At 41.4% G+C, this 27,916-nt stretch overlaps 1 protein-coding gene across 3 annotated transcripts in view; it reads right to left on the bottom strand.

The window, feature by feature from the left end:
• Positions 1–27,916, bottom strand: part of LOC121152014 (dynein heavy chain 3, axonemal) — a 119,815-nt gene that overhangs the window by 49,708 nt on the left and 42,191 nt on the right. For all 3 annotated transcript variants that reach the window (XM_040973912.1, XM_040973911.1, XM_040973910.1), the window contains exons 24-38: positions 26,477–26,678; positions 26,154–26,246; positions 24,747–24,857; positions 22,342–22,456; positions 19,549–19,747; positions 16,113–16,221; positions 15,795–15,908; positions 14,202–14,378; positions 13,090–13,181; positions 11,234–11,453; positions 10,490–10,624; positions 8,676–8,787; positions 6,127–6,368; positions 2,019–2,119; positions 467–572 (exon numbers count right to left, since the gene is read on the bottom strand). In XM_040973912.1, the coding sequence (XP_040829846.1) occupies positions 467–572; positions 2,019–2,119; positions 6,127–6,368; positions 8,676–8,787; positions 10,490–10,624; positions 11,234–11,453; positions 13,090–13,181; positions 14,202–14,378; positions 15,795–15,908; positions 16,113–16,221; positions 19,549–19,747; positions 22,342–22,456; positions 24,747–24,857; positions 26,154–26,246; positions 26,477–26,678 (2,128 nt within the window). The remainder of the gene's footprint in view (positions 1–466; positions 573–2,018; positions 2,120–6,126; positions 6,369–8,675; positions 8,788–10,489; positions 10,625–11,233; positions 11,454–13,089; positions 13,182–14,201; positions 14,379–15,794; positions 15,909–16,112; positions 16,222–19,548; positions 19,748–22,341; positions 22,457–24,746; positions 24,858–26,153; positions 26,247–26,476; positions 26,679–27,916) is intronic.

Raw genomic sequence — 27,916 nt, 5'->3', positions numbered from 1 at the left:
TCAAGCCCGCACGTTCCCATCTCTTATTGGGAGGGAAGAAGAGAACGATCACTCACAGTAACTACAAACAAAGGACTTGTAACTGGTTCTAGCAGAGTTAAGAATACAAAGATGAGGAATGGCAGGGCAAGGAGGACTGTATCTCTTCCTCACATGATCTTGCTTCTAGATAAACTTTTACTAAGTGGACAGTGTCTCTCAAGACATTCATATAAAGAATGTTCCTCAGTATCATATCCCTCTGGTGAACCAAGAAAGTACAAGGATAGAAAGAAACAGGGACTGCGTCACACCATCCCCACTTCGTGTAGAAGAAAGTTGGAGAAACGGTAAACAGTTAGGACAGTCACTGAACTCCCAGCCACTTTTTCCAACTTGAAACAATTAAGCTTTCTAGGAGGCCCCTGAGATGGGGAGCAGGAAGATGGAAAGGGGTGGAAAAAGCAAAGAGGCCTCTGGGTCTCACCAATTCCTTGTGTTCTTCATTAAGGCTGCGGGGCAAGGTGTCCATGTACGAATCCTTCAGGGGCTTCCAGCCCAGCTGATGGGGCTCCATGTAGATCATCCCACACCTGTGAAGAAGCACTGAGGACTAACCTGCCCACAACCAGGCTCCCAGGCGCGCAGGGCTAAGGTTAAAGCAGGCAGTGGTCGTGAGGAGAGGGCCAGAACTTAGGTCATGTGGAGACCCTCCCCAAACCCAGGCCAAAGAGAGGGCACACAGATCTTGTGAGGAAAGCATGAAAAGCAGCTATGAGAGCAAGTTCTTGAGAACCAGAAACGCCCCACATACTACAAGCCAAGTGACCTTAGGCAGGTCATTTTACTGTCTCTGAGCTTGGGTCTTTATCTGTAAACTGAGGAACATTAAGAAAACAAGGCTGTTGTAAAGATTAAATAAGAAATGCCAGCAAAGAATGTGGCACGATGTCCAGCACAAAGAAAACTCTTAATCCATGGCAAACATGGATACCCACCTAATCGTAATGTAGCACTTTTTCCCTGTTGGGTTAAAACTAAGTACTCTTGTTTGTATTTAACATTAGCTTACATTTCCTGAGCATCTACTGAGCATCCGCATGCCAGGCACCATGTGTGGCCTTCATAACCTTCATTTCTGTATTCTTTGTGATCTGCCTTTTCGACATGAGGAAACCATTGCTCACTGACGTTGAGTGACTTGGAAGAGATTATGCAGTTAATAAGTGGTCATGGCCAAGGATAGGAATCCACGCTGGCCTAAGCTGTCATATGTTCTTTCTACTTTCTCAAGCTGTCCTTGGGAATGTGAGCAAATCTTATTTTTCATGGGGCTTCAGCTGCACAGAATTGGATTCATGATCACCATTGGCATCCTGATTATTAGCTCATATTTGGTCTTGTGTTCACCTGCTCCTTGATGTATTTCCTTATTCTAGATTTTAATAGCATCTTCATCTGTTCCTAAAATGTATGTTTTGATTTTATCTATTTTTCAAATAATTTAAAAGGGGAGCCATACTTTAATATTTTAGGATTTATCTGTAACATATTTATTAAGATTAGTATCAATATGGTTGCATTGTCAGGGTAGGTACTAACAACTTTAATCTCTAAAAATTACTTTGAGTGCTATGTAACAATTTTATAATTTATGAATCTATTGTACTTCATTGAAAATTCCCTCCTGTTAATAGGCATTTAGGCTGTTTCCAAGTTTTTGCTAATGTAAGTTGTGTCACAATTAATATTAATATACATGAGTGAAAGTTACTTGGGAGCAAAGCTGCTGGGTCATGGCTTACATTTCAGGAGATAACGTCACTCTGTTTTCTATGTGCTTGCTTCAGTTCAGACTCCCACTGGCACTGTAGATTCAGCACTGATTTTATTACAAACGTGAACAGCCAGATCACGGATTACATCAGTAAGTGATGTGTTGGGGCTTAATCCCATCTGTAGGGTTATATAGCTGTCTCCTTGCTCAGGGGTGGTGGGTTCATACCTTCCCCCATGGTTACCACTGCAAGATGACTTACCTGCTCACGGTGGCTGGGGACGCCTGCTCAAGGTCAGCTGGCTCAAAGATCAGGCTCATCTTGGGGCTCATCTGGATGATCTCACCACTCATTAAACACAGCTGTAAATGCAGAGCAGAGGGGGTGGAGGGCAGGCATAGGGGTTAAATTCCATCTACAAGTGAAAAGCCTCAGTGGTGACAGCGCTAGTTTCGACTCATTTCACAAACATTCTTTGGGCATTTACTGTGCACCAGGCACTGTTCTAGGTGCCTGGGATAAAACAGACACAAGTCTCTGCTCTCTTGCGGTTTACTTCTGCAGAAAGCAGGCAGGTGAAAAGCAAGATACATAGTACATAAAATGGCAAAAGGAGGAAAGCTAGAAAAGAGTTTTTTGCAGAATGTTCACAGTTGAGTTTTAATTTTATGTAGGAAAAATAGAAAAAAGAAAAGCACTGGATTGCAACCTTAGATGAAAAAGAGATGTTATGAGACATACTGTATTTCCATGTCTCTTCCTCGGTGTTTAATGTAGAATCTGATCATCTTCATTCTGTTTAATGTACACAAGTCTCTCACAAAAGACTCCTTCTCAACTCTCCTATTCCCAAACCTGCCCCTGCCATGGGGAGTCCACGGCCAGAATGATACAAACATCTCCCTAACTCCTCTTTTGAAACAGAATAAAAGGGGCCAGCATTAGGGCATAGTGGGTTAAGCCTCCTTAGCCTGTGGTAACAGGCTACCAGTTCAAGTTCTGGCTACTCCACTTCTAATTCAGCTTCCTATTAATGTGTCTGCGAAAGCAGCAGGAGATACCCCAGGTGCTTGGGCTTTTGAACCCATGTGGGACACTCAGAGGAAGTCCCTGCCTCCTGGTTTCAGACCAGCCTAGCTCTGGCCCCTTCTCTTCTCTCTGTAACTCTGATTAAAACAAACAAAACAACAACAACAAAAAACCTTTAAAAAATTAAACATTTAAAAAACCACACACTTTAAGTCCTAATGTTTTGGCAAGTGTGTCTCTATAAAGAGTAGTACAGTAGACCATGCCCAGAATGATAGCCTAATGGTTAAATCCTTGCTTTGCATGTGCCAGGATTCCATAAGAGCACTAGCTCTAATCCTGGCTGCTGCTCTTCCCATCTAGCTCCATGCTTGGAGCCTGGGAGAGCAGTAGAGGACAGCCCAAAGCCTTGGGACCCTACACCCTCATGGGAGACCTGGAAGACACTCCTGGCTCCTGGCTTCAGATCAGTTCAACTGCAGCTGCTGTGACCACTTGGGGAGTGAATCAGCAGATGAAAGATTTTTTTTTTCTCTGTTTCTCCTTCTCTCTGTATATTTGTCTTGTCTTTCCATTAATTTTTTTTAAATATTAAAAAAAAGTAGTGCAGTATGAAGAAGAGCCCAGCAATACACATTCACCCATGATATCATTTCCTGTTTGCCTACATAGGGTCAGGTGAGTTATTTAAACCATAGGATAAATTCTTAGGACTTGATCCTTAGAGCAAAAGCTACTACCAACTCCTGTTGCTCATCCTCAAGTGTGATTTAAAAGCTGCTGGAGCGAGAATTTGGCACAAAAATATATTAGAGTGCCTGGGCAGAAGTTGTTGCCCTGTTCCTAATTCCAGTTTCCTGAAAACGCACAGCCTAGAAGACATACACGATGATGGTTCAAATACTTTGAAACCTGTCATTCACCTGGGCGACACGGATTGAGTTCCCTGCTCTTGGCTCTCTGGTCTGACCGAGCCTCAGCTGTTGTGGCATTTAGGGAGTGAACTATAGATAGAAGGTCTACCCCTTGCTCTCTTTCAAATAAATTACATTTCTTGCACTTTATCTGAGTCATATCAGGCCCATCTTGAAAGAGATTACTGCAGATATCCACAGGAAGGTCAGACGGTAACTATGGGACTAACGCCACCAACCACTGTCATCTTAGAGTATCCGGAAAAGTAAAATGCAAACCACATATGGAACTGTAGCCTGATGTACATTCAGAGCTGAGAACAACCATTAAGAAATTCCATGATTATTACACCCTTCATACTTCTACCTTCAAGATCAACTGATATATGCATAGACTGAGTTTAAATAATACAGTCTATATTTTTATATGTTACATAATCAAAATCATGCTATAATTAGTATATGTATATAATTTGGATAATTATGCCTTCCATTGTTGAACATGACTCACTTTTAGTCTTGTGACACTTAAACACAGAAAATATATTTTGATGTGGCAATGATGCACGCTCAGGGTAGGAATTCCTTATTTGAAATGCTGAACTGCTACTCTTATCAAACAGATATATATCAATTTCTATATGCTAGGAATTATTAGGAACAGTTTGCAAATATCAACTTATCCAATCTTCCTAACAACTACTGTCATTTCACAGATGATGAAATGGAGACATCCACAGTCTCAACAGTGCCCATTTGAGGTTACACAGCAGAGGCCGGATGTGAATACTGTGGCAGATTGATATGTGAGTATCTTCCATTCTTTATGCATTTTTGCAATGTGGTCTTGTGTGCCTTTGTCTAGACTCTTCTGAATTTGGTTAGGCCCTGTGGCTTCTGTGATTATTTGAATTCAGAAAAAGAAATGTCATGTCAGTTCCAAATAAAGCTCTTAATTTTCTGGAACTTTCCACTTTTTTTTTTCTTTAACAAATCTTTGTATTGGAAAGGCAAATCAGATTTATGGGGAGAAGGAAAGACAGACAGATCTTCCATCCGCTGGTTCACTCCCCAAATGTCTACAAGGGTCAGAGCTGAGCTGATCCAAAGACAGAAGCCAGGAACTTCCTCTGGGTCTCCTATATGGGTGCAGGGTCCCAAGGTTCTGGGTCATCCTCTACTGCTTAGTCAGGCGGGAGCTGGATGGGAACAGGAACAGCTGGACTTAGAATCAGCACATGGATTTAGCCGCTGAGTCATTATACCAGGTCCCACTTTCTGATTCTTATAAGTCAGTCACAAAATAGGAAATATCACTACCCCAAGACCACCAAACAAAATCAGTAACCTAATCCATGTAGAGAGGCCTGGAAGATGAGATGCTATATGGAGAGCAAAAGAAAGAGGCTAACGAGGAATGAGTCCCCAGTCATTAAGTAATAAAGTCATCTTCATGTGAACTGTCCAGACTTACTGGCTGCAAGTAAAATCACAACAATAAGAGACTAACTGCCCAGCTCAGTCTTTCTGAAAATCCAAACCTCCAAACCACAGCAAAAATATAAAGTTATTTAGGTCATTAAATATTAGTTAACTTTGTTATACAGTAACAGATAACCAAAAACACATCTAATATATTAGCTACTGCCATTGTTGGAAAGAGATTTGATTCCCAAATTCAAGCAGACAGTTGAACTCCAAGGCCATAAATTAATGGCACTAAGGGTGTAGAAATTTAATTCAATTGTAGCATTTAGGAGGTGGGCTTAATAGGAAACTATGTGTCATTGCAGACACGCCCTCAGAAGGTAATTTTCACAACAGGGTTAGTTATAAAAGCCTGAGCTTGGGCTCAATCACTTCTTTTGTTTCCAAGCTCATTATGTGGACTTTCTCTGCATATACTGCACCAACGCCATTCACTGCCCTTGTCAGGGGCCAAACCAATGGGGCCACCTGACCTTGGACTTGAGCCTACCGAACTGTGTGAGCTACATGATTATCTTCTCTTTATAAAGTGAGTTGCCTCAAGTATCTCACTGTAGGAATGAGAAATTACTAGTACAGGTATTGTGGGTATATTATCTCTATCTATCAGCAACCCTATTTTATTATTCTCTTATTACAAATAGAAAACAGGTTGAGAGAAGCTCTATGTATTTTCTCAATGCAATATAGCTCATTAGTAGAGTTAGAAATTCAATCTGATAGTAGCAGCAAGGATTTTAACTACTAAATAACACTGTAACTGTGCTTAAACTACTTACTACAAGCACAAACAGCAGCATAATACATGAACTAACTGTTATTCACTTGAGCAGCATTTATTCTTAGTAATAAATCTATATACGATTTTGATCAATTACTCACTTCAATAAGAGCTCATACTTCTCTCATATGAAAGTGATATCAATATCAATGACTACCTTTTTATTGTCATCCAGAACAGTGTTCATATTTTCAATCCAAACAGCATCCACTGGTCCATCAAATATAATCCACTTGCGGTCATCAGACACTGAAGATGCTTGCTCCCGGAAGGCATTGGCTAGGACACCATCTGTCCACTCGTGGCTCACCTGGTCAAAGCACCCATACAGCTGGCCCATAGTGATGGCCTTGGGGTTGATTATCTTGTAATCTACAGCAAACTCCTCCATCTGGTTGGCTGTGCAAGAAGGTCCAACATCAGTTAACAAAGACTGGTGAAATCAGAATTAGATAATGAATGATGCCATTCCAAAGATTAACCAGTGTTGTCACTTGGCACAGGGGTTAAGATGGTACTTGGGATGCCTAACACATAATGGAGTCCCCAGATTCAACTCCTGTTTTTTTTTTTTCCAATTCCAGCTTCAGGCTAATGCACAACTCATGAGGCAGTTCAAGTGCTTGCAGTCCTGCCACCCATGTGGGAGACTCAGATTGGGTTCCTAACTCATGGCTGTGGCCTGACCCTGACTGGTCTTGACGTACACTTGGGAAGTGAACACTTGGTAGATCTTTTCTCTGTCTCTCTGCTTTTCAAAAAAGAAAAATACTAACTAACCTTTGTGATTATGCTATACAAGGAAAATCCTTATAAAATGTGTGCTTAATTCCTATTAAGATCAGGGTATCTGAATACATCATGCCTTAAGATGTGGGTCACAACAGGCATTAGTCTCTCACCAAATTTTCCCCTGAGCCTGATTTCAAATAGGGTAAATGTGCCAGTCAGATCCAGGACTAAGTAAATATGACTGGTTCTAAAAGAAACTCCAATAATAAAGGAGAGAAACACTGTATTATCAGCCTTCTTCTTCTGGCTCTCACAGTCATGAAACTTTCTCCTCAATTGCTTAATCAGAGCTATGTGTCCCCTGAGAAACACACACTCTAACATAGTAGGACACACATGGACTGATGAATAGCATGGCATATGTGCTTATCAACCAGACACAATGACTTTGATCCACCTATCAAAATAAGGAAAGGTAGAGTACCTGGGCCGGGAACTAAATAACCACTTCTGCAGAGTTCTAAGGGAAGCACAATGTCAAATGTCAAAATAATGACTGCACTTTATGGTGGGTTAGTCTTTAAAACAAAACCTCAAAATCCCACAGTAACTCAGTCATCAAGTGTCATTAAGTGAACTAATTTTATTTAAATGGAGTACTTGAAGCCATAATGTAGATGCATGCAGAATAAGGAACTGCTCTCCAAAACCACAAGTTTGAGGTTTATAACAGTGAAAGCCCCTAACTATTTTCCTGGCAATAAACATAGCTTCTATCTCTTGAGTTGTCTTAATTAGGTTATTCACCTGAATAATCTCATCGCATTCTCCTAATAATTACATTTTATAGCTGGGAAAGCAGGTTAAGAAAGGTTTAGTCCAAGTCTGAGTTACATTCAAAAGTCTAGTCAACTAGTTAAGATGCTGGTGTCCCTAGGAGCTGGAGTTGTGGAAGAGCAGGCTAAATGGTCACTTGTGATACTCCCACAGAAGAGTGCTAATTTGAGTTCTTACTGTCCCTCTTCCAGTTCATCTCCCTGCTAACTCACCTTGGCAAGGCATTAAAAGATGGTCCAAGTACTTGGGTTCCTGTCTCCCATCTGGAATAACTAAATGAAGCTCAGGCTCCTGGGTTTGGCCAGCCTGACCCTGGCTGCTGTGGTCATTTGAGGGAGTTCTGTCTGTCTTGCTCTCCCTTTCTCCCTCTCTCTCTCTTGCTCAGTGACTCTCTGCCTTTAAAATACATAAAATAAATAAAACAGTGGTGTCCTGTATTGGACTATCAGGCTATTCCATATCTACCTACCTCCAGCTCCTAACTGCAGCATTTTTGCTAATAATGTGTACCTTAGGAGACAGTTTCAATATCTGAAGTAATTGGATCCCTGCCACCCTAGTGGGAGCCCTAGATTGAGTTTTTGCCTCTGGCTTCAAAAAGAGAACATTTCAAGTATTTGGGAAGTAAACTGGTCATTGAAAGGGAGTTCTTACGTTTGCTCAAATTAAAAACAAACAAACAAAAATTCTTTAGCTCATATCCTCTAACTAAAAAGGAGAAAGCAGAGAAGGAAAAAGGAAAGAGAAGAGAAAGAAAGAGAAGGGACAGATTGGCGAGGGGAGTGGGGGTAGGGAAGGGAAAAGAAACAAAACCATGCAATGACTTGCTTTTCGAACAATTCTGCTCAGGCTAACGACCAAAGTTTCACTTTCATTGAGGAATCTCCAGAGAAGTCACTGCTTAGCCTTGGAGAAAATTCTTTCAGCCTTAAGACTGTGTACGTAAAATTCCTGCCAGAAGCCCCCTCTACTCCACCCTTCATTTTCCGCCTGCAGACATCTGTGCGCCATGTTCTATTTCTGGCTCTGACAGCATGCTCCAGGGCTGGCAAAACTCACAGCCTGGCATTATCATTATGGAGCTGGCCAAGTAAGTGGGGTCTTGTCCTATCTGGAAGCCAAAGATGGGGGATTTACCTGCATATAAATCACCCAGAGCTGCAGCCAATACTTTATAAGCAGAGGTCTTGCCACCCATGGGGTTTCCAACGATCATATAGCCATGTCTTACCAGCATCATCTCGTAGATCTGGGAGGAGATGTCAAACAAGAGGTTATTTGTTGCAAACCTCCCCATATCGCAAGTGAGTCTGAAGTCAATGAGGAACTGAGGGTGGGAAGGAAATATCACACTCCTTTCCCAGGTGAAAAGCAGTCCATTTGTGATTTATTGTCTAAATATCTTCTGTATGATATATATATATCAGTGCAAATTATTATTTTTCTATACTTACCTATGTGTAAAGTATCAAGTGATTTGCCCAAATCATTTCACTAAATCTACCTTTACAGATGGGGACTCTGAGCCTAAAACAGATTAAGTAGTTTGCCCAAACTCTTCAGTGCTGGAGCTAGGATTTGAACAAAGGGACCTCTGACTTCAGTGCCTCTAATCTTTTCATTACACTGTGGCCATTTACTTTTAAACAGGAAAAGGAAATGGTGGTCATTTAGCAAATTGCATTTCGATCAGAAGTCTCTTTTCTAGAGGTCTTGCTGATCTAAGTTTTATTGGATCTTTCAGCAAATGAAAATGTTTTTTTCCGAGCCAGGCTCTATGCTATAAAGTATAAATGACATTCCATGTAATTTCATTCCCTACTCTTCAAAATCAACAGCTATGGGGAAGGCCAATGTGTGAGCTTTCTCAACTGTTCTTTTCTGTCCGTGATAGCAAGCCTAATGATAGTTGAAATGCAAATGCTTTGGTCATCTATGTTTATGTAAAACTTTATTTTTTTGCCTCCTTTTCCTCACATTTTGAGTTTCCAAGAAAAGGAATATGTGAAGCTGTTTTCCTTGAGGATAAATTTTCATTAGTTTTCACTTTGGAGGTAAGCTGTAAGGAAGGTGCAGATGAAGGCAGTGACAGTGAAGGTGGCAGAGCAGGACCTGTTAGTACTGCAGGGACTTTTAGGATTTTTCTGTCCTCTATCTTTTCTCTCGTCTCCTGACAGCAGCACCCTCATTTTTCCAGGGGAGTTACCATTTGGTGGTTCAGCTGACATGACCTGGGAGACACAGATAGCTTCTCCAGTTCTGGCAGAAGTAAGGAGGGATAATGGCCCTAGTGTTCTATCGGTAATTGATTCAGATATGATCATGTGACCTATCAGAACCATTCAAAGTCAATTCTGAGATTTGCACTTGGAGAATGTTATACACCTCACTTATAAGATTGTATGTGGAACAATATATGCATGCGTTTTCTAGAAAGGCCCGATTTGGAATGAAGTAGGAGTCCAGAGAGTTTAGAAATGAAGAGCGGTAGATTCCTAATGAAACTACCTAAAAATTCCTAAGACATGATCTAGATCTTGCTATGCCTGAGGCTACCATATTCCCAAATTCAATACAGATGAGTGGAATACTTTTTTTGCTTTTTAGGGCAGTCTAAGTTGGGTTTCCATAAGTTGGAACTGAGAAAGTCCTAAGTAATTCAAAGCTCAAAGGTCCCATTTTTGTTCTCCAACTAAACACACACACAAAACCTGAGGGACATACCCAAAGGAAAAATATTAAATTTTAAACTTTGACTTTTAAACTCCTAGAAACAAAAGCTGAGCAAGAGAGTAGTAAGTGGTTTTTGTTCTTGCTGTTGTTACATGCGTCTCCACCGAGCCATCTCTGGTTGCTGTCAATTGCCATTCAATATGCTATAAATCTTTTTCATTTCTCACTCCAGCAAATGCTGGAACATAGACATTCCCATATGGGTGCGAGGAACCAACCTGGATGATTTTCCCAATAAACCAAGGTACTGGTTGGAGTTTCATGTTTTTGATGTTCTCATTCAGCACTTCTAGAAACACTTCATAGTCTGGCTTTGGAAGAACAACTCCAGGAAACAAATCTGAGATAATGCCCTGTTAATAAGCATTCAAGAGGAGGTGGAAAACGTGAGGGATCAGATATGTGATTTCAACATTTTCTAAAAATGAGATCTACAGACAACAGAAATCTTGAAAAGTTCCAAATTTCATTGTTTCTGTGCCAAGAGTTATGCAAAATTATATATCTATATCTATAATACATGATTATCCTAAATAATTTTAAAAGTCAGCAAATAATATGGTTGCACTACCTTCAGTTATACAAGGAATGGACAAGATAATCCTGATCTCTTCCTTTATGGAGCTCAAGTTTCAGCAGGAAAAACAGGTGTTAAATTAATTACAAAAAAAAACACCCAATTAAATTGGAGAAGCACAACTATCCAAACCCAACAGTAATTATTCTACCTATGGAGTAATTTTTATTAAAGTTAGGAACTAAACCAGGATGTTTTGTTATCCCCACAATTATTTAACATTTGTGTAGAGGGTATCAGACAATAGTTGTGGTGGTCAAAGAAGAGAGAGGAAGGGTCAGGAGATGGAAGTGGAGGCAAGGAGGTGCCAAATAAAGTATTCATTTTCAGAAACTGAGCCTTGGTCCTTGGTCAAAGTGTTGAGGTAGTGCCTACATACACATACCTGGAACAGAGGGACATCTTGAGCTAAGAACTTGGCCAGGTTGACATCGAGCAAAGCCCGCAGCAATAAGACACTTTCATTCTCTTCTGGATACTTGAGCTTCAGGTTGCCTGCGGCCGTGAGCACGGACTTGACGGCGCGCATACCATAGTCATAGTGATGCTGGGAGGACAGCTGTTCTGAGCACAGGCGGTAAGTTGCAACAATTTTCTGGGCCAGACTGGGGAAGACAAAGATATCTCACATTTGAACGCTCAGCAGGCATTCCTAACATCCTTGTTCGCTCCCCCTTCCATAACTGGCTTGTCCACAGACTGGCCTCTCAAAGTTAGGATGAAATAAAGCAAGCATGTATACTTACATATAACATGCAAAAGCATGTGTTAGATACCTATAGCTATACATAGATACATATACATACATATATGATTGCATGCATGGACACACATCCAAATTTGGGAAGAATACAGTAAATTGTTGAGACTAAAGTTTACTGAGGGGAAAAAATCACTGCTTTTATTTCTATAACATAATTTATTTTCAACATCCACATTACATTTAAAAAATTTTTTAAATCACTTAATATTGAATATATTCACACAGAACACATGTAGACTTATATGAGTACAGTCTTTTCTTAAATCTTCCTGTACACGCAGCTGGACTACCTTTCCCAGCCTTGCATGCACGTGGGGAAGGCTAGATTACTAAGTTCAGCCAGTGGAATGCACATGGATGTGACTGATGAGTACCATCTCCTGGGCTGACCTTGGAAAACCTCCTCTTCCAAACCTCCACCTCTTCTGCTACACCCTTGAGACTGTAGGTCCCTAATCTCGTCTGAGCAAAAACCATCCTGATCACAAACACTTTCTTTAGGTTTCTACAGAGTGCAAAGATAATCTTTTATTATGGTAAGCCAGTAAGAAATGGGGATCAGGCTTATTCTCATATTTAGGTGCACTCCCCTTATGAGATCTTTACTAAATCAATTTACTTTTTGATGTTCATTCATACTTAGCATAGGACCTAGGATCAGAATAAGGAAAGCAATCAATGAAGGTTTGACAAAGAGTAAGTCAATGAGTGAGCATATCAGTGTAATCAAGTCTATTAAAGGAAAAAAATTAAACTTCATTTCGCTGAGAAAGCCTCTTGGCTTAGGAAGGAGGAAACAATCCACTGAGAATTTCTGTAGCCCCTTGATTCACAAGTGAGGACACCAAAGCCACAAAAACATTGAGGGCCTTGTGGAGACATCTGTTACAACAAAAAAGATTTAACCGACTGCATCCAAGATAATATAAAAAATGTAACATTTGAAGTAGATAAATAAAAACTATTTTTGCAATGATTATTTGCATGTTTTGTGTGTGTACACAGTAGTCTGTGTGTGTGTGTGTTGAAAATCTGAATGTAATACTTGAATGAAAGATAACCCAGCTGCCTGGGGCAAATAAATGTTGAATTATAATTTAATAGTAAATTATATTAAATTTTATCTCCAATTTTAGAATAATTTCATTTGTTTTATATTATTGCCTCAGGCCATTTAGTAATGTGGGTGTGGACAGTTAGACTGAAGAAAGGGGGAAATTTCAGTGGCTGCTTTCTTTAACAGACATCCAGGCATGTGTGAAGAGAGAACAGGTCCTTTCTTATGAGTCTGGGAAATCTTTCAGGGAAGACCAAGTGAAGAGCTATACTCTTGGGTTCCCAGATCAGCCAGGGAGAGGAAGCAAGTTTTTCACATTTCTCTCTTTCCTCTCCAAGGAGTAACCCACCTTGAATCTATCACATGAAAGAAACATTATTTAAAGGACTTTAGGATGCACTTGAAAACCAATGCATCCTACCTTCTGGAATCCAGAAACCCCATAGAGTACAGGGAGATTTCGCCAATGAGGGCATAATCTGGTACCATCATGGCCACTGCCCGAAACAAGGCCTGGAAAAGAAACAACCAATCAGACACGTGCAGTGAATGCTGAAGAAAGAAAAGGTAGTTTCAGAACCCAGGATGCAGCGTTATGCAAGTCAGTAAGTGTGTGTGGGGGGGTTCTTTCTTATTGCATCCACCTAAAAGGACGGAGCAATCAACTAGAATCAAATCAATAAAGCAGCAGTCCTGAAAGTTTCCCTATGTTCACTCTTTCATACAGTTCAAGTGGTAAATAACTCAAGGCCCAGAGATTTTGTGCCTGTGAGTTTTTTCCCTCCCTTACCAGAAGCATACTAAGATCATCCAGGTAAACCTTCCTTCCAAACACGGCCTGGTTGGCTCCCTCTCCCCTTTCAGAGGCATTTTTCCTCTTCCATTAATGCAGTAAGGCTAGTCAGTGGATATTGGTTCAGGTGGGATCACCATAGGCGCTACGGACAACAGTCTTGCTGTCACTCCAGTTGCCTTTCTTGATATGGACACTGCTTAGGCTTCTCCATCTTAGGAATGAAGGGGAAGTGCCATGTGGTCCAGTCTAAGTTTACCAGAATTCTCTTTATTGAAATATGATGCCCTCTTAGAGGCAGACCTATTTTGATTTTAACTTACAATAATATTTTCAATAGATCCAGCATCTAAAAACCAAGAGGTTTCATGTAAAACTCCGAATTTCTGGCTTTTCCCAAAAACTTCAAGATCTGATCATTCCTGCATGGCAAAAGCATTCTGGAGCAGCAGGATTTCAACTATGCCTGGCTTGCTTTTCTGGGTTGTATCACATATTTGATCCCTGCAGGCAACTCAAATAATGATCACTGTTCTGGTATCACCAGATAGTACATACGATTCCTTCGTCTTCCATGTGGCCTTATTGATGAGGTGGTTGTGTTATCTCAGCACCACTGATACTATTTCTTCTCACACCTGACCCTACTGTTGAGATTTTCATGAGATTCCCCAGGTGGGCATCTCCAGAAGTTTTTATACTATCACCTACACCCATTATTTATACATACTGATGTTTACCTTGAGGTTATCTGGCAGCTCAGCCCTGCCAGCATACCCAGGGTTCATGGTGATGAAGACAGCACAAGTTGGGTTCAGAGAGAGCTCAGTGCCTTCAAAGATGAAGGTCTTTAGCTTCCGAATAATGGCCTGTTGAATGCTGAGAATCTGCTGGGCTACCACAGATAGCACTTCTACCTGGAGAGAGAACACTTGGCTGATGTGAGCTCCTGCTTGTGACAGCCATACCACTCTGTCAGCATTCCTTTCACTTATCACAGAGAACACCCAACTACCTGAGAAGCAAACCTTCACATTCAACATTAGGTGCAGGGTATGAACATTTGGCCTAGAGGCTAAGATGCAGATCAGGGTGCTACATCCAAGTGCCCTGGTTTGAGTCCTGGCTCCAGCTCCAAATCTTAGGGAGCAGCAGATGATGGCTCAGGTGGTTGGGTCCTTGATTTAAATTCTTTGCTCCTGGCTTCAGCCCGGCACTTTCCTATTTAGGCATTTAGAGAATTAACTGGTGGATGGGGCCCCGTTTCTTTGTCTCTCTTTGACTTTTTTTTTTCAAAAAAGATTTATTTTTATTGGAAAGGCAGATTTACAGAGAGAAGGAGAGACAGAGAGAAAGATCTTCTGTCCACTGATTCATTCCTCAAGTGGCCACAACAACTGGAGCTGAACTGATTTGAAGCCAGGAGCCAGGAGCTTCTTTCGGGTTTCCCACGCAGGTGCATGGTCCCAAGGCTTAGGAAACTGCTTAGGAAATGGAGCAGCTGGGATACAAACCAATGTCCATATGGTATCCCAGGGCTTGGAAGGCGAGGATTTAGCCATTAGTCTATTGTGCTGGGCCCTCCCTTTTTAAAAACTAAATTTAAAAGTAGAGATATGATTTGGAATGTTTAGTAAAGAAAAAAAATCTGTATTTTATATACATATATGTGCAAATATGTAAAGAGTTCCATAGTGTTTTGTCTTTGCTTCAATATTTCGATTAGTGCTTGACCTAGTAAGTATTGGGTGTTTACTAGTCCAGATTGCATGTTTGTTTCCTGATCTCATTTCCCACTCAAACACAATTAATTACCCATGCCTTTGCAACGATTTTTGTATCATTATTGACTTTACCATATTCTACTTGTTTCATTTCATTTTTCCTCCCTTGTACTCTAACAGTCTAGAGGGTAGCTGTTTCTTATACAGTCTGTATTATGAACATATGCAGAGTAAGTGACATAAATGAGAGGTCTTTAAAAAGTTCATGGAGAATGTGAATTCATGAAAAAAATATGCATGTACTTCAAAAGTGTTTTATACAAAAATAAACTCATCTGTTAATTTAGTTTCCCCATAAGCTCTTTCTGAAATATCCTTATAGGAAATGCTCAATGGATTTTTGAATGAGTCAGTAAATGAATAGGGAGGTGGGGACAAGTATATGAAAAATGTATTCTGTCCCTCAGTGAGTATTTTTGCTTAGTTCATTGAGCATAAATTCTTGGCAAGAGACATAAGACATAAGGCCCTGTCATCAAGAATCTAAGATCCCAGAAAAGGCCCCTCCATGTTTAACCCTTCCATTCTATAACCTAAAGCCAGAGTTACCTCAATCCTGTTGAACTCATCAAAGCAGGCCCATGCTCCAGCCTGGGCGAGCCCCTTAAAGAACTTTCCCATGGCTTTGTAATCCAAACCATCCGAGCAGTTGAAGACCACACACTAGAAAGGGGAAGGAGGTAGGTACCCGTTAGGGTGGTTCCATTCCATCTCAACTACCCTGCAGCATCATGCAGGGTAAGGCGTCTTTCTTTGTTCTACTTGAAGTGCTGGTGCCCGACTCTTCCTGTTACATCGAACGATCTTGAACTACATCCCCACTTCCCTATATAGGAGTCCAGAGAGGGGCAGGGGACTCCTCCCTACCTGCTTGGCCAAAGCTTTGGCCAGATCTTTGGTGGTTTCTGTCTTGCCTGTTCCAGCTGGCCCCTCAGGAGCTCCCCCAAGGTTCAGCTTCAAAGCTCCCATCAGCGTCCTAAGGGAAAGAAAACAGGAATACAGTGCACGAGTCCTAACATACAGCAAAAAGAAATTGGATTTTTTTTGTTAAATTTAGCTACAATTTCTCCCCGGTCATAAAATCAATACATCATCATTGTAAAAAGTCCTGTTTCTGTCATCATTGTTTTCAGAGCCTGGCACTACGACTGGTGTGTGATTAGCATCCATAAGCATGTGTTTGGATAGATGACTGGATAAATTAATATATGTATCCATTTTTTAAAAAAAGATTTATTTATCTAACAGGCAGCGTTACAGAGAGAGGAACTGATAGAGAAAGACAGAGATTTGTTAATTGGTTCATCCAAATGGTCATAATAACCAGGGCTGGGCCAAGCTGAAGCCCAGAGCCTGGAACTCCACTTGGGTCTCCAATATGACTGATCCCAAATACTTGAGCCACCTTGTGTTGCTTTGTCAGGAGCACGAGCAGGGAGCTAAATAGGACGTGGAGCAGCTATGACTTCAACTAGTACTCATACAGGATGCTATCATTAAGCAGATGGCAGCTTCAACTGCTCTATAATCCATGCTTGCAACAGCTTAAGTCACAATAGCAAAGATCTCTTATTCAACTTAGAGGTCCATCAACTGATGACCGTTAAAGAAAACATGGTGTACACACATGATGGAGTATTACCCCACTATAAGAAAGAATGAAATCCTGACATTGTAACAAAATGGATGAAACTGGAGATCATCATGCTAAGTCAAAGAAGACGAACTTCACATGTTGTCTCTTATTTGTGGAACTCAATGAGAACATAAAAGCTGTGTGGGTGTCATACCATTTGGTATTTAATTATAAATATCGCTTCACTGAATCACAATGTAATGATGCATGTTATGATTACTGCCATGGATCTCTCATTCTATGATATTAATATCTCAGATTTCAAGAAAAACCAGAACATAACGGTATGTATGCAATATCTATATTTGAAGTGACTGACAAAACAAAAATTATAAAGAAAAAAATAAATAAATGAACATATATACATATCATTCTATTAATCAATCAAATAAAAGTGGAAAAAATACTCATAAGGTCCGTATGCCGGAGATCACCAGTGCCAACAGAATGGTGAAAATAAATATACTTCTCTGACTAAATTCTGAACTCTTAACTTCAGGTGCCATATTTGAATTCTGTTCCTCATTCTCATCAAGCTAACACTGTCATACACACTTCAAGAAATGGTTGTTCATGAGGCCTAAGGATAGTCATATGTATTGTATGTATGTATTGTATGTATTGTCATATGTATTGTACTAAAGGAGTAGATCACAGGTGCTCCTGTCATTAGGTGGGGGAGTAAGGTTGTCTATGTAAGATGACAGGAATGCTAATTTGTGTCACTATAGTGGCTATTTTGCTATCTGCATGTCCTATAACATCATGTTGTATACCTTATAGACAATATAGTTATAAAAAACCAAGTGGCTGTTGAACAATGAGCACAATAAATGAATGAATGAAAACGAATCACCCCAGGGGTGGGCATTTGGCATAGTGAATAACATGCCTCTTGGGATGTGTACATTCAATATCAGAGTACCTGGATTCAGTCCTTGGTCCACTCCCAATTCTAGCTTCCTGCTAATGCCCATCCAGGGAGCCAGCTCGAGAAGCCTTAAGTAGCTGGAACCCTGCCACCAATGTAGGAGGCTTAGATTGAGAACTGGCCAAGCTCTAATGATTACAGGTATTTGGGGAGAAAACCAGGAGATGGCAGAGATCTGTGTGCAGGATTGGAATTCTCTTTTCTCTGTCTGCTTCACTTATTCAAAGAAATAAATTTTAAAAAGTAAAACAGAACATATAGAACAAGTGATTTTTTTTAAAAAAAGATTACATTCACTTATTTGAAAGTCAGAGATACAGAGGAAGGGAGAGAGAGAGAGAAAAAAAAATACAAAGATCTTTCATCCATTGGTACACTCCCTAAATGGCCGCAATGGTAAGAACTGGGCCAGGCCAAAGCCAGAATCTTCTTCCAAGTCTCCTACACAGATAGTAGGGACCCGAGCATTTGGGTCATTCTCTGCTTTCCCCCGCCATTATCAGGGAGCTGGATCAGAAGCAAAGCAGTTGAATGTGCCTGAGAGCAGTGGAAAACTGCCCAAGTGCTTGGGCCCCTGTAGGCATGTGAGAGACCCAGAAGCAGCTCTGGGTTCCTTGGTTGTGCCCTGGCTCAGCCCCACTGGTCCATTTAAGCAGTGAGTCGGCAGATGGAAGATATCTATTGCTGTCTCTCTCCTCCACCACCCACTAACTCTACATTTCAAATCAATCAATCAATCTATCTTATTTTTAAAAATTCATTTACTTATTTGTCTTGGAAAGGCAGATTTACAGAAAAGGAGAGACAGAAAGCTATTCTGTCCACTGGTTGATTCCCCAAGTGACCGCAATGGCCGAAGCTGAGCTGATCCAAAGTTAGGAGCCAGAAGCCTCCTCCAGGTCACCCACAGGGTTCCAAGGCCTTCGGCCATCATCATTCACTGCCTTCTGAGGCCACAAGCAGGAAGCTAGATAGGAAGTAAAGCAGTCAGGACATGAACCAGTGGCCATATGGGATCCTGGCACATACAAGGCGAGGATTTAGCCACCAATCTATCACGCTGGGCCCAAATAAATAAATCTTAAAAAAAAAAAATGGAGCAGCTAGGACACAAACCAGCACCCAAATGCTGTCCAGAGAATACAAGTGATTTTGAATAAAGAAAATATTTTCAAGTACTATTTCTTCAATTTAAAAAAAAAATCACTATAAGCAAAAATGGAAAATATAAAATTGACAAGTTTGCAAATCCATATTTCTATTGTGATGAATTCAAGGAATGTGAGAAAGTGCTTTGCTGAGCACAGATGATACCATCTCTTCATTAGCTCCCTAATGGATGGTCAGAGCTTCCAGACCCCTTGTCTGGGTCCTTGACCTGACCTGTGTCTATTTCTTGGCCCTGAATTCCAAGCACCATTTTCACTCCTGTTATGGGTATCTTTCTATTTAACCCCTACGTCATGTTCATGATCACACATCCGTGCCTCATACTTACTGTTTCAAAGGTATTGATTTGCACTGGAACTTACACCAGGTCCTCACTTCTAGCCTGAAGGTCTGGTATTTTCCCGCCCATCTTGGGGACCACGCTGACTAAGGGCAAAACTCTTAAAAATGTAAACATCTGAAATAAAGACATTGTAAAGGTATTGGCCCTAGAAAGTTTTAACTTTTCTCTTTCTCTTATGGAATGCTTTATTCCATCCTTCAGGTTTTAAAACCTCAGAGTTTACCTGTAGCAGCGGTCAGTGAGAGGTGTAATCACCAGCCGGGGGGAGTTTCCCAGGTACTCATAGCCATACAAGATTTCTGTAGTTATCATCTGCACCTGCACGTCCTTCGCTTCCCAGTAGTAGCGCAGCTGTGAAATCCACTGGAAATCGTTCAGGTCGGACACGTTGTCCTCAGCTAACTTGGCCACCACATCACGAGCTGTTCGGGCAGAAACATACATGCAGAGCCATCAGAATTCTCTCATCTCCACAGACTTCACAGTAGAAGTCTAGGCTACTCCTCACGCTCCGTTGTCAGGTGGTACCACTTTCCTTTGCCAACACCCAACCGCAGGCAGTGGTACCTGCCAGAACTGGTCTTCACATCCTTCCAGAGTCAGGCAATCTGCTGCACTGCTTTCTCTCAAGCAGTATAGCAGAGACAGTAAATGTGCAGACTCCAAAACCAGGTTGCCTGGGTCTGGATTCTGGATTCTGGTTTCACCATGAACTAGCTAAGGAACTTTAGGTAAATTATTTAATCTCTCTGTCCCTCAGTTGCATAATCTATAAAATGAGGATAACAAAGTATCTATTTTATATAGTTACTATGAGGATTACATCAGTATATATTACACACAGAAACACTGTGTCTGACAGAAACAGAATGTAAATATTAGCCATTGTTATTAAACTCCCTGGAGACTGATTTGCAGGGCTTTGTAATATATATATATATACATTGACCCTAAATGCTGTCCTATCCTCAGTAAGATCCTTTGTCTACTCTATTTCTCTAGGATATTCAAAGAGAATGCAGTCCCTTGGCCTGAGACAGTCATATAGTAACTGGAGGTAGGCATTTTATGAATTCAGAGTTAGGTGATTCTCTCCATCTGGAGGCCTGAGAAACCAGTTGGGAGATAGGTTTCTAGTTTTTCTCCTTTCTTTCATAGGATTACACGCCTAATTTAATTTTTACACAATAACAAAAGCTCTGAAGTTATAGAGTTATACAGGCTTATGAAAACCATTAATTTTTTAAGGTAACTCATAGGTCGAGAATTACCGAGATCTCACAGCTGGTGCAGCAGGTTCAGCATTTGGATCTCAGAAGTGTAACTTGACAAGAGGATTCTTGTGTAATCTCCTGCCCCTCTGTTAGAGTGATCTTTGTTACAGTAAAGTCTGGAGCCCTGTGGAGAGCAGTCCTTCTCTCCTGAAGAATATAACTCTTTTCCAGGTACTTTTAAAAAATTCATTTATTTTTATTGGAAAGTCAGATATAGAGAGGAAGATGTTCTGTCCAACAATTCACTTCCTAAGCGGCCACAACAGCCAGAGCTGAGCCGATCTGAAGCCAAGAGGCTAGAGCTTCTTCTGGGTCTCCCACATGGGTGCAGGGTGCCAAGACCCTGGGCCGTCCTCGACTACCTTCCCAGGCCACAAGCAGGGAGCTGGATGGGAAATGGAGCGAGGCCATCGGGATTAGAACCAGTACCCATATGGCATCCTGGCACATGCATCCACTAGGCTACCATGCCAGGCCCTCTTCAGGTACTTAAAAAAATTTTTTTAGTGGAAAATCAGATTTTCAGAGAAGGAAAGGCAGAGATAGTTCTTCTATCTGCTGGTTCACTCCCCAAATGACCACAACAGCCAGAACTGAACCGATCTGAAACCAGGAGCCCAGATCCTCTTCCAGGTTTCCCACATGGATGCAGGGTCCCAAGACTTTGGGCAATCCTCGACTGCTTCACCAGGCCACAAGCAGGGAGCTGGATGGGAAGTGGAGCAGCCAGGACATGAACCAGTGTCCATATGGGATCCCAGTGCTTGAAAGCTGAGGATTTAGCCATTGAGCCATCATGCTGGGCTCTTCTCTAGGTTCTCTCAAGGTTGTAGCAGGAGTAGAATCTACATGAAAGACCCTTTGAGATTCACTTCCACTCTATAGTGTGTATGTGTGTGTGTGTACACATTTGTAAAAGCAACCACTCTGAAGTACTCTGGAAAACAACAATGGCTCTACTGTTTCTACTAGCTGGGTATGCGGCTACATGAAGAATATGTTCTCTCTCTCCTTGATCATGCTAGTCCATCCAGATGAAGTCCAACTGAAATGAGCACTCACCTTGAATGCTGTGCATTGCCCTAAAAGCTGGGTGTGTGAGCAAGAGGTGCTGTCACATGGCAACCAACCTGGCCCAGCCCTCGTTTCCTTGGTGATGATTGGAGTGAGGATGTGGGGATGATTTGTTTTAGGTAAAGAAGGTGTCCTTTCCTCCATCTTTCTCATCCTCTCCTGTTTCCCATTCCTTCCTCAAAGGAAGTTCTGGAATGTATCACCTCTCACTACTTCCTTTCCACACCACCACCCATTTCTAGTCTCTGGGGTTCCAAATCAGACACAGCAGCCTCTGCTGTGAGCCTCTCATCACACTGTTTACCTAAGTCCCAGATTCTCAAGCAGGGAGATGTACGTGGAAATGATACAATGGAGTGCAAACTTCAGCTTCTAGTGGATGGATGGTCAACCCACAGACACCACTCCAGCTTGGAGAGTCTCAGCCATGGTTCTGGCCACCAGTGAGTCCTGCTTGGAGGGTTCCTGGAAATAAGGTTTAAGGGGGTTTAAGGGGAAATGATGTGATATTGGCTTCTTTTTTTACTCCCACATCTTCTCTGAGTTAGAAAAACCTCGCCCTAACGGGTAGGAAACCTTGCATCATTCCATCCGGGAAGGGAACTGAAAGCAAGTCTGACTGCCATTCCTGGAAAGTCAGTAATGCCAGGAGAAGCTTCGCTGCTTACCATGGACATCGATGACTGTAAGGGCCCCGAGAGTGAGTCGAGCTCCACTGCTCAGCTTCCCTCGCACCAGCTGGACAATCTGTGCAATCTGATCGTTGCACTTGTTCAGAAAATCCTGACAGAAACAGGGGAGGGGACAGATGATTAAACTGGATTCTCCTCTGGTAATTCCCATTCAGGGAATGACATCATCAACCACTCAATGGCCAGATGCTTTCCTGTAAGTTTATCCCTCAAAGCTTCCGGCAGCCATTAACATCTAGATGAATTTCAAATGCATTATGCCAACTGAAAGAGGCCAGATTTAGAAGACTATACACTGTTATGATTTCAGGTTTAGGATATTGGGAAAAAGATAAAACTTTAGGGACAGAAAGCAGATTGATAATTTCCAGAGGCTTAGAGTACAGTAGATAGAGCAAATATAGAGTGCATAAGGGGATGTGGAACTGTTCTGTGCCTTGCTTGTCATCGTGCCTGCAAGACTGTATGTATTTGGGAAAACTCAGAACTGTATGCTAAAAAGAGTTAACTTTTACTGTATACACAATGCACAGTAAGAAAGAATGAACTTTTTCAGATTAAAGGAGATGATTCAGATGTCAAAACGAAATACAACATATTCCCTGATTTGGCTAACTGCACTATGGTTACGTAAAACATTAAAATCTAGGGAATCTGGACTAAGGGTATATGGTAACTCTTCATATTATTTTTACAACATTATTCTAACCCTGTTTTATTTCTAAATGAAGAGATTGAAAATTTAGATGAATTAAAATTTTTATTTATTTGAAAGTCAGAGACAGAGATAGAGACCTCCTACCCACTGGTTCATTCCCCAAATGCCTGCAACCGCTGGGACTGAACCAGACGGAAGCCTGTGAACCAGGAACTCAGTCTGGGCGTCTCCCATGGAGGGATCCAATTCCCGAAGCCATTACCTGCTGCCTCCTGGGTGCACATGAAGAATAAGCTATAACTGGGAATAGAGCTAGGACTTAAATTTCAGCACTCTGATATGAGATATGTGTGTGCTTAGTAGTATTTTAAATGCTATGCTAAACACTCACCCCTAAAAATGAAGTTTAAAAAAAGGAAAATGAGCACCTTAAGTTCAAATCTCACCTTTCTTATGTCCTAGATATGTGGCTCTGGAAAATGATTTTAAGCCTCTGAGCATCAGCCACCTGGTCTATTAGATTTAGATCATTATAACTTTAAGATGCTTTGAGGATTGAATGATACAGTACAGAGTGAAGCACTTGGTAAAATAGTTCATGTGAATAAAACATCCAGTGAAAAACAGTAGTTATTACAGTTATTAATGCCAAAGTCCTAGGCACACAGCAATATATATCTTCTCAATGCTTCCACACCGCCTTTGGGGTACTGGTAAAGCCCTTTGCGGGGGCGGGGCTGCTCTCTACATCTCTCTTAGACATGCACATTCCACAGCTATTCCAGATCATGGTACCTTCAGTTGTGCAATGCATCATGATTTTTATCTGAAGACTTTTCTTGCACATTCTAGTTTCACTTTCTAGAACACTCTTCCTTCTCTGCTAATCCCTAGTCATACTTTAAGTCTCCTCTTAAGACATTATTTTTCTGAGAAATCTTCCCCAATCCAATCTGTTCTCTCATTTCCCTCCTCCCTCTTCTCCACACTTCCTCAATTGTTGTTCTTTTCTTAAAATAGTTCTATATAAGGGTCCTTTCTTGTCACCCACTAGTCTACAAATCCATAAGGACAGTGTGTGCCTGTTTTGCTCACCTCTGATTCCTCTACCTAGCAGTAGTCACAGCAAAGAACAGATGACAAATGTTTGTTAAATAAATAATGGATGGCTAGACCAATGGTTATCCCGCACCAATGCCTGCCACCTTTTGGATACATAGGCACATCTCTCAACATGCATCACTCCAGGGCGTGGAGGTGTGATGGCAAACATCATCTCTATTAACAGGTAGGGAAACCAGGACATAGAGGCACAATCAAAGAAAGCAGAAGTGTTCTGAATCTTGAAAGGACTAGAGCTGAGTTTGTTTGGGATTGGGAATGGTAAGGAGAGGGCTGCAACGGAGAAAAAGAGGAAAATGGTACTGGTCTTTTGGCACAGGAAGCCAAAAAGGTCTTTGTTGGTGAAAATTGTGCCAGGTTAGATCCCTGGAGATAAAGGCTGATGAGACTTAGAATTTCTGTCTGTGCAAAGCCTTGCACGACACAACTCTACAATGGCACCACTTCTAAACTTAATGTCCTCAAGAGAACCCTGGATTTCGTGACCACTGTGAGCCCAGATGATTTTTGTTTCAGAACTAAAACATAGCTACTCTAATGACAATCAACTCCTGGTTGATGCTTGGATCTCCTCTGCAAGCTTCAAGGCAGGTTCACTTACCGGCAGGGTATTTTTCACTATGGCTTCAGATACCTCCTGGGTCCAAAAGATGGAGGACACACAGATCACCACCTGACCAGGCCATTGCAAGACCCATTGGTTACGAGGGACCTGGGAAAAGTCGGTGGGGAGCGGTGGGGAACTACTGTAAGATTATTGTGAGCAGTTTGAACTGTCTAAAAACATGACCCACCCCCCCAACTTGCCCACACAACAAACACAAAACCCTCCCCACCATTAGGTGCCTTAGGCTTGACATCTCTGGTATTGCTGACTTGTGTCTTTTTCCCTGAAGTTTGTAGAAAAGAACATCATTAACAAGCTCATCCATCCATTTTTTCATGCCTTCATCTAGCAAATTTTGTTTTTAAACTACAGGTCATAATCAAGTTAGTATTTGGGGGAAAGTCTAATTCATTAACAGCTACATAAAACTGCAGGGCTGTGCTGTAATTTTCTTAGCCATGCCCTCTTTGCCCCATGTTTTTTTTTTTTCCTTCAATATAGGTCAGAAGTAGGCAAGCTGTGGCCTGAAAACCGGATCTCACCATGCTTGTTTTTGTTCATAAAAGGTCATTGGAGCACAGCCATTGCCATCATTTATATATTGGCTGAAATACTTTTGTGCTATCAGGACAAAGCTAAATAGTTGTAATGGGAATGTATTCCTATAGAGCTGAAAATATTTACCATATGGCCCATTGCAGAAAAAAAGTCTGCTGACTCTTGCCATAGATTTGGTGGCATGAAATTAATTTCATACCAGTGACATATGCTGTTTTCTCTCACAAATTTTTGATTTACAATGCATCAAAGAAAAAAAATTGGCCTTTCATTTGCAATGTGAAAACTACCATGAAGGGTAACAGGGTCAGTCTTCCATATTTCAGGATAAAGGCGTTAACTGAACGTGTTTTGTTTAAAGAACACATAGGAAATGGAGGAGGGAAACAAAAAAAAAATCCATAGTGGACTAAAGTTAGATTCTGCCAGCAAGAACCTTGATAAAGCTCAGCTAAAGGTTAACTGTGACAGGCTGCTTTCTCTTAGGCCTATGTCACAACTGTTTCCATTAAAGATTCGGGAACTCACTAAGCTATGCCATCCAGCAGTCATGTGATGGGAATAAATGTTCAGTTGGAAGGGGCTCTAAATAAATCTGTTGCTGTAAATTCCAGTTGATGAACATAACTGGTTCGCAGCAAGACAAGGGTTCTCTTCAACCCTCTTGTGTTGTATCATTTGTTTCTAACAGTAAATACCTCACTAAAACATGTTCATTGTCCTAGGATTTAAAGTAAGGGAAAGAGGCACAGGGACTAACTGAGGTTACCCTTTTGGCTTTCTTCCCAAAGCCCCCCTTCACAAAACCAACACCCTGACGTGTGTGTGCTGATTCTCGTTTACCTTGACATATGCTTCAATTCCAAGTCCAATGACGTCCCGCATACTGGCAAGCATCATCTGCTCCACCTGCTGCAGCCACTTTTCAACCATGCCCTATAGGACAAGATGTAGAGGCAGCAAGTCAAGCACAGCCTCGAGGGAGCGTCCATGAGCTTTACATACTTGTCTCTCTATGGGGCTGGAGGGAAGCTAAAGATTTGACATATCTCCCAAGCATTACATAATCAGGCCATTTAAAAAGATGGTTCAAATGTTTTACCAGTGTTCTCTCTGATGCTCTCTGCTGTGTTATGGAGGGGGGAAAAATGGGTAAAGGGAGTTACTCTGGCTTTAGCTGGATAGATATTCTGTATGAATGGAACAATTTCTTTTTCTGAGCTGATCATGCCCACGATGGTCAGGTTGTCTGTAAACTCCAACTTGGCAATCCCTTCAAAGCACTTCTTCAAGTGTGGTTGCACTCGGAGGGGGTCCTTTGTTTCAGACAAGATCTCCAGAAGCTCATCATTTGACAGGAAGAAGAACCTAATATAAAGTAAAGGAAGACAGCAGCTGAATCTCTCCAGGAACTTCGGCCAACCACATGATACCCCTGACAAGACAGATCACATCCAGGGGAATACCACATATGTCCTAGGGTCTTCCCTCAGGCTTTCTTTATGACTTTCATTTGAAGTTTAGAAGCTGAAGATGGTTTTAGCTTTCAGATCAATACGAGGAAGAAAGCTGATATATTTGAGTTTAATATGATTGAGGGATAGATCTCTACCAAAAGAAAGAAATCTGAATAGACTGGGCATTATCTTTTTTAAAAAAAATTATTTATTTATTTGAAAGTCACACAGAGAGTGTATGTCTGTCTCTCTCTCTCTCTCTCTCTCTCTCTCTCACACACACACACACACACACACACATACATTTTCTATCCCCTGATTCAGTCCTGAAATGATTCAGTTCCCAAATGGCTGAACCAGACTAATTCCAGAAGCCTGGAATTCTATCCAGGTCTCCCGCATGGGTGAAGGCCCAAGTAGTTAGGCCTTCTTCTACTGCTTTACTAGGCATATTAACAGGGAGGAGGATTGGAAGTGGAGCATCCCAGCACTAGAACTGACTCTTGCATAGGATGCTGGTGCCCTAGGCAGCGGCCCACAATACCAGTCCCTAGTGGTTCTCAACTTTTCACTTAAGAATCACCTCAGGAGTGTCTAAAACTTCCAGTGCACAGAGCTTCTAGAGTTGGATCTGGAGAAACACATATGTTCAAAAATGTCAGGTGCTTCTAATGTGCAGTTAGTATTGAGACTTGCAGGTAAGAAAAGGCTTGTCTTTCATTCTCTCCCAAAATGCCAGAAAATGGTATAGTTATGAAACCACAAGATGCTTATTAATAGTGGCTCTATTTACACGCACAGGCCTCTGGCATCTTTTCAATTACAGAGGAAAAGACAACATCATCTCTTTTCTCAGGCCCTAAAAGCAGCAGTAATCCTCCAGACAATGTGAAAGGAACATGCCTCTGCTGTGACAACCAGCCTGAAAGTTCCATAATGGAGAGACCTTGTGACCGTAATCTTTACTGCATAACAGTGGATTATAAAACTGGCCACAATATTTACAGCTCCTCTCATTCAGAGTCTATTTTCACATCCCTTGAACCTGGGCATGCTCTGTGTCTTGCTTCAGTCAAGACATTGTAGTGAATTTGAGTTTGCACAAATTTCAAATCTTACAAGAGGCCTTGATGTTTCCACTCTTGCTGC

This window comes from Ochotona curzoniae, unplaced genomic scaffold (genome assembly GCF_017591425.1).
Source record: "Ochotona curzoniae isolate NIBS_2020 unplaced genomic scaffold, NIBS_Ocur_1.0 contig_2321, whole genome shotgun sequence".
Lineage (NCBI taxonomy): Eukaryota > Metazoa > Chordata > Mammalia > Lagomorpha > Ochotonidae > Ochotona > Ochotona curzoniae.
This window is presented reverse-complemented; position numbering and strand designations above follow the sequence as displayed.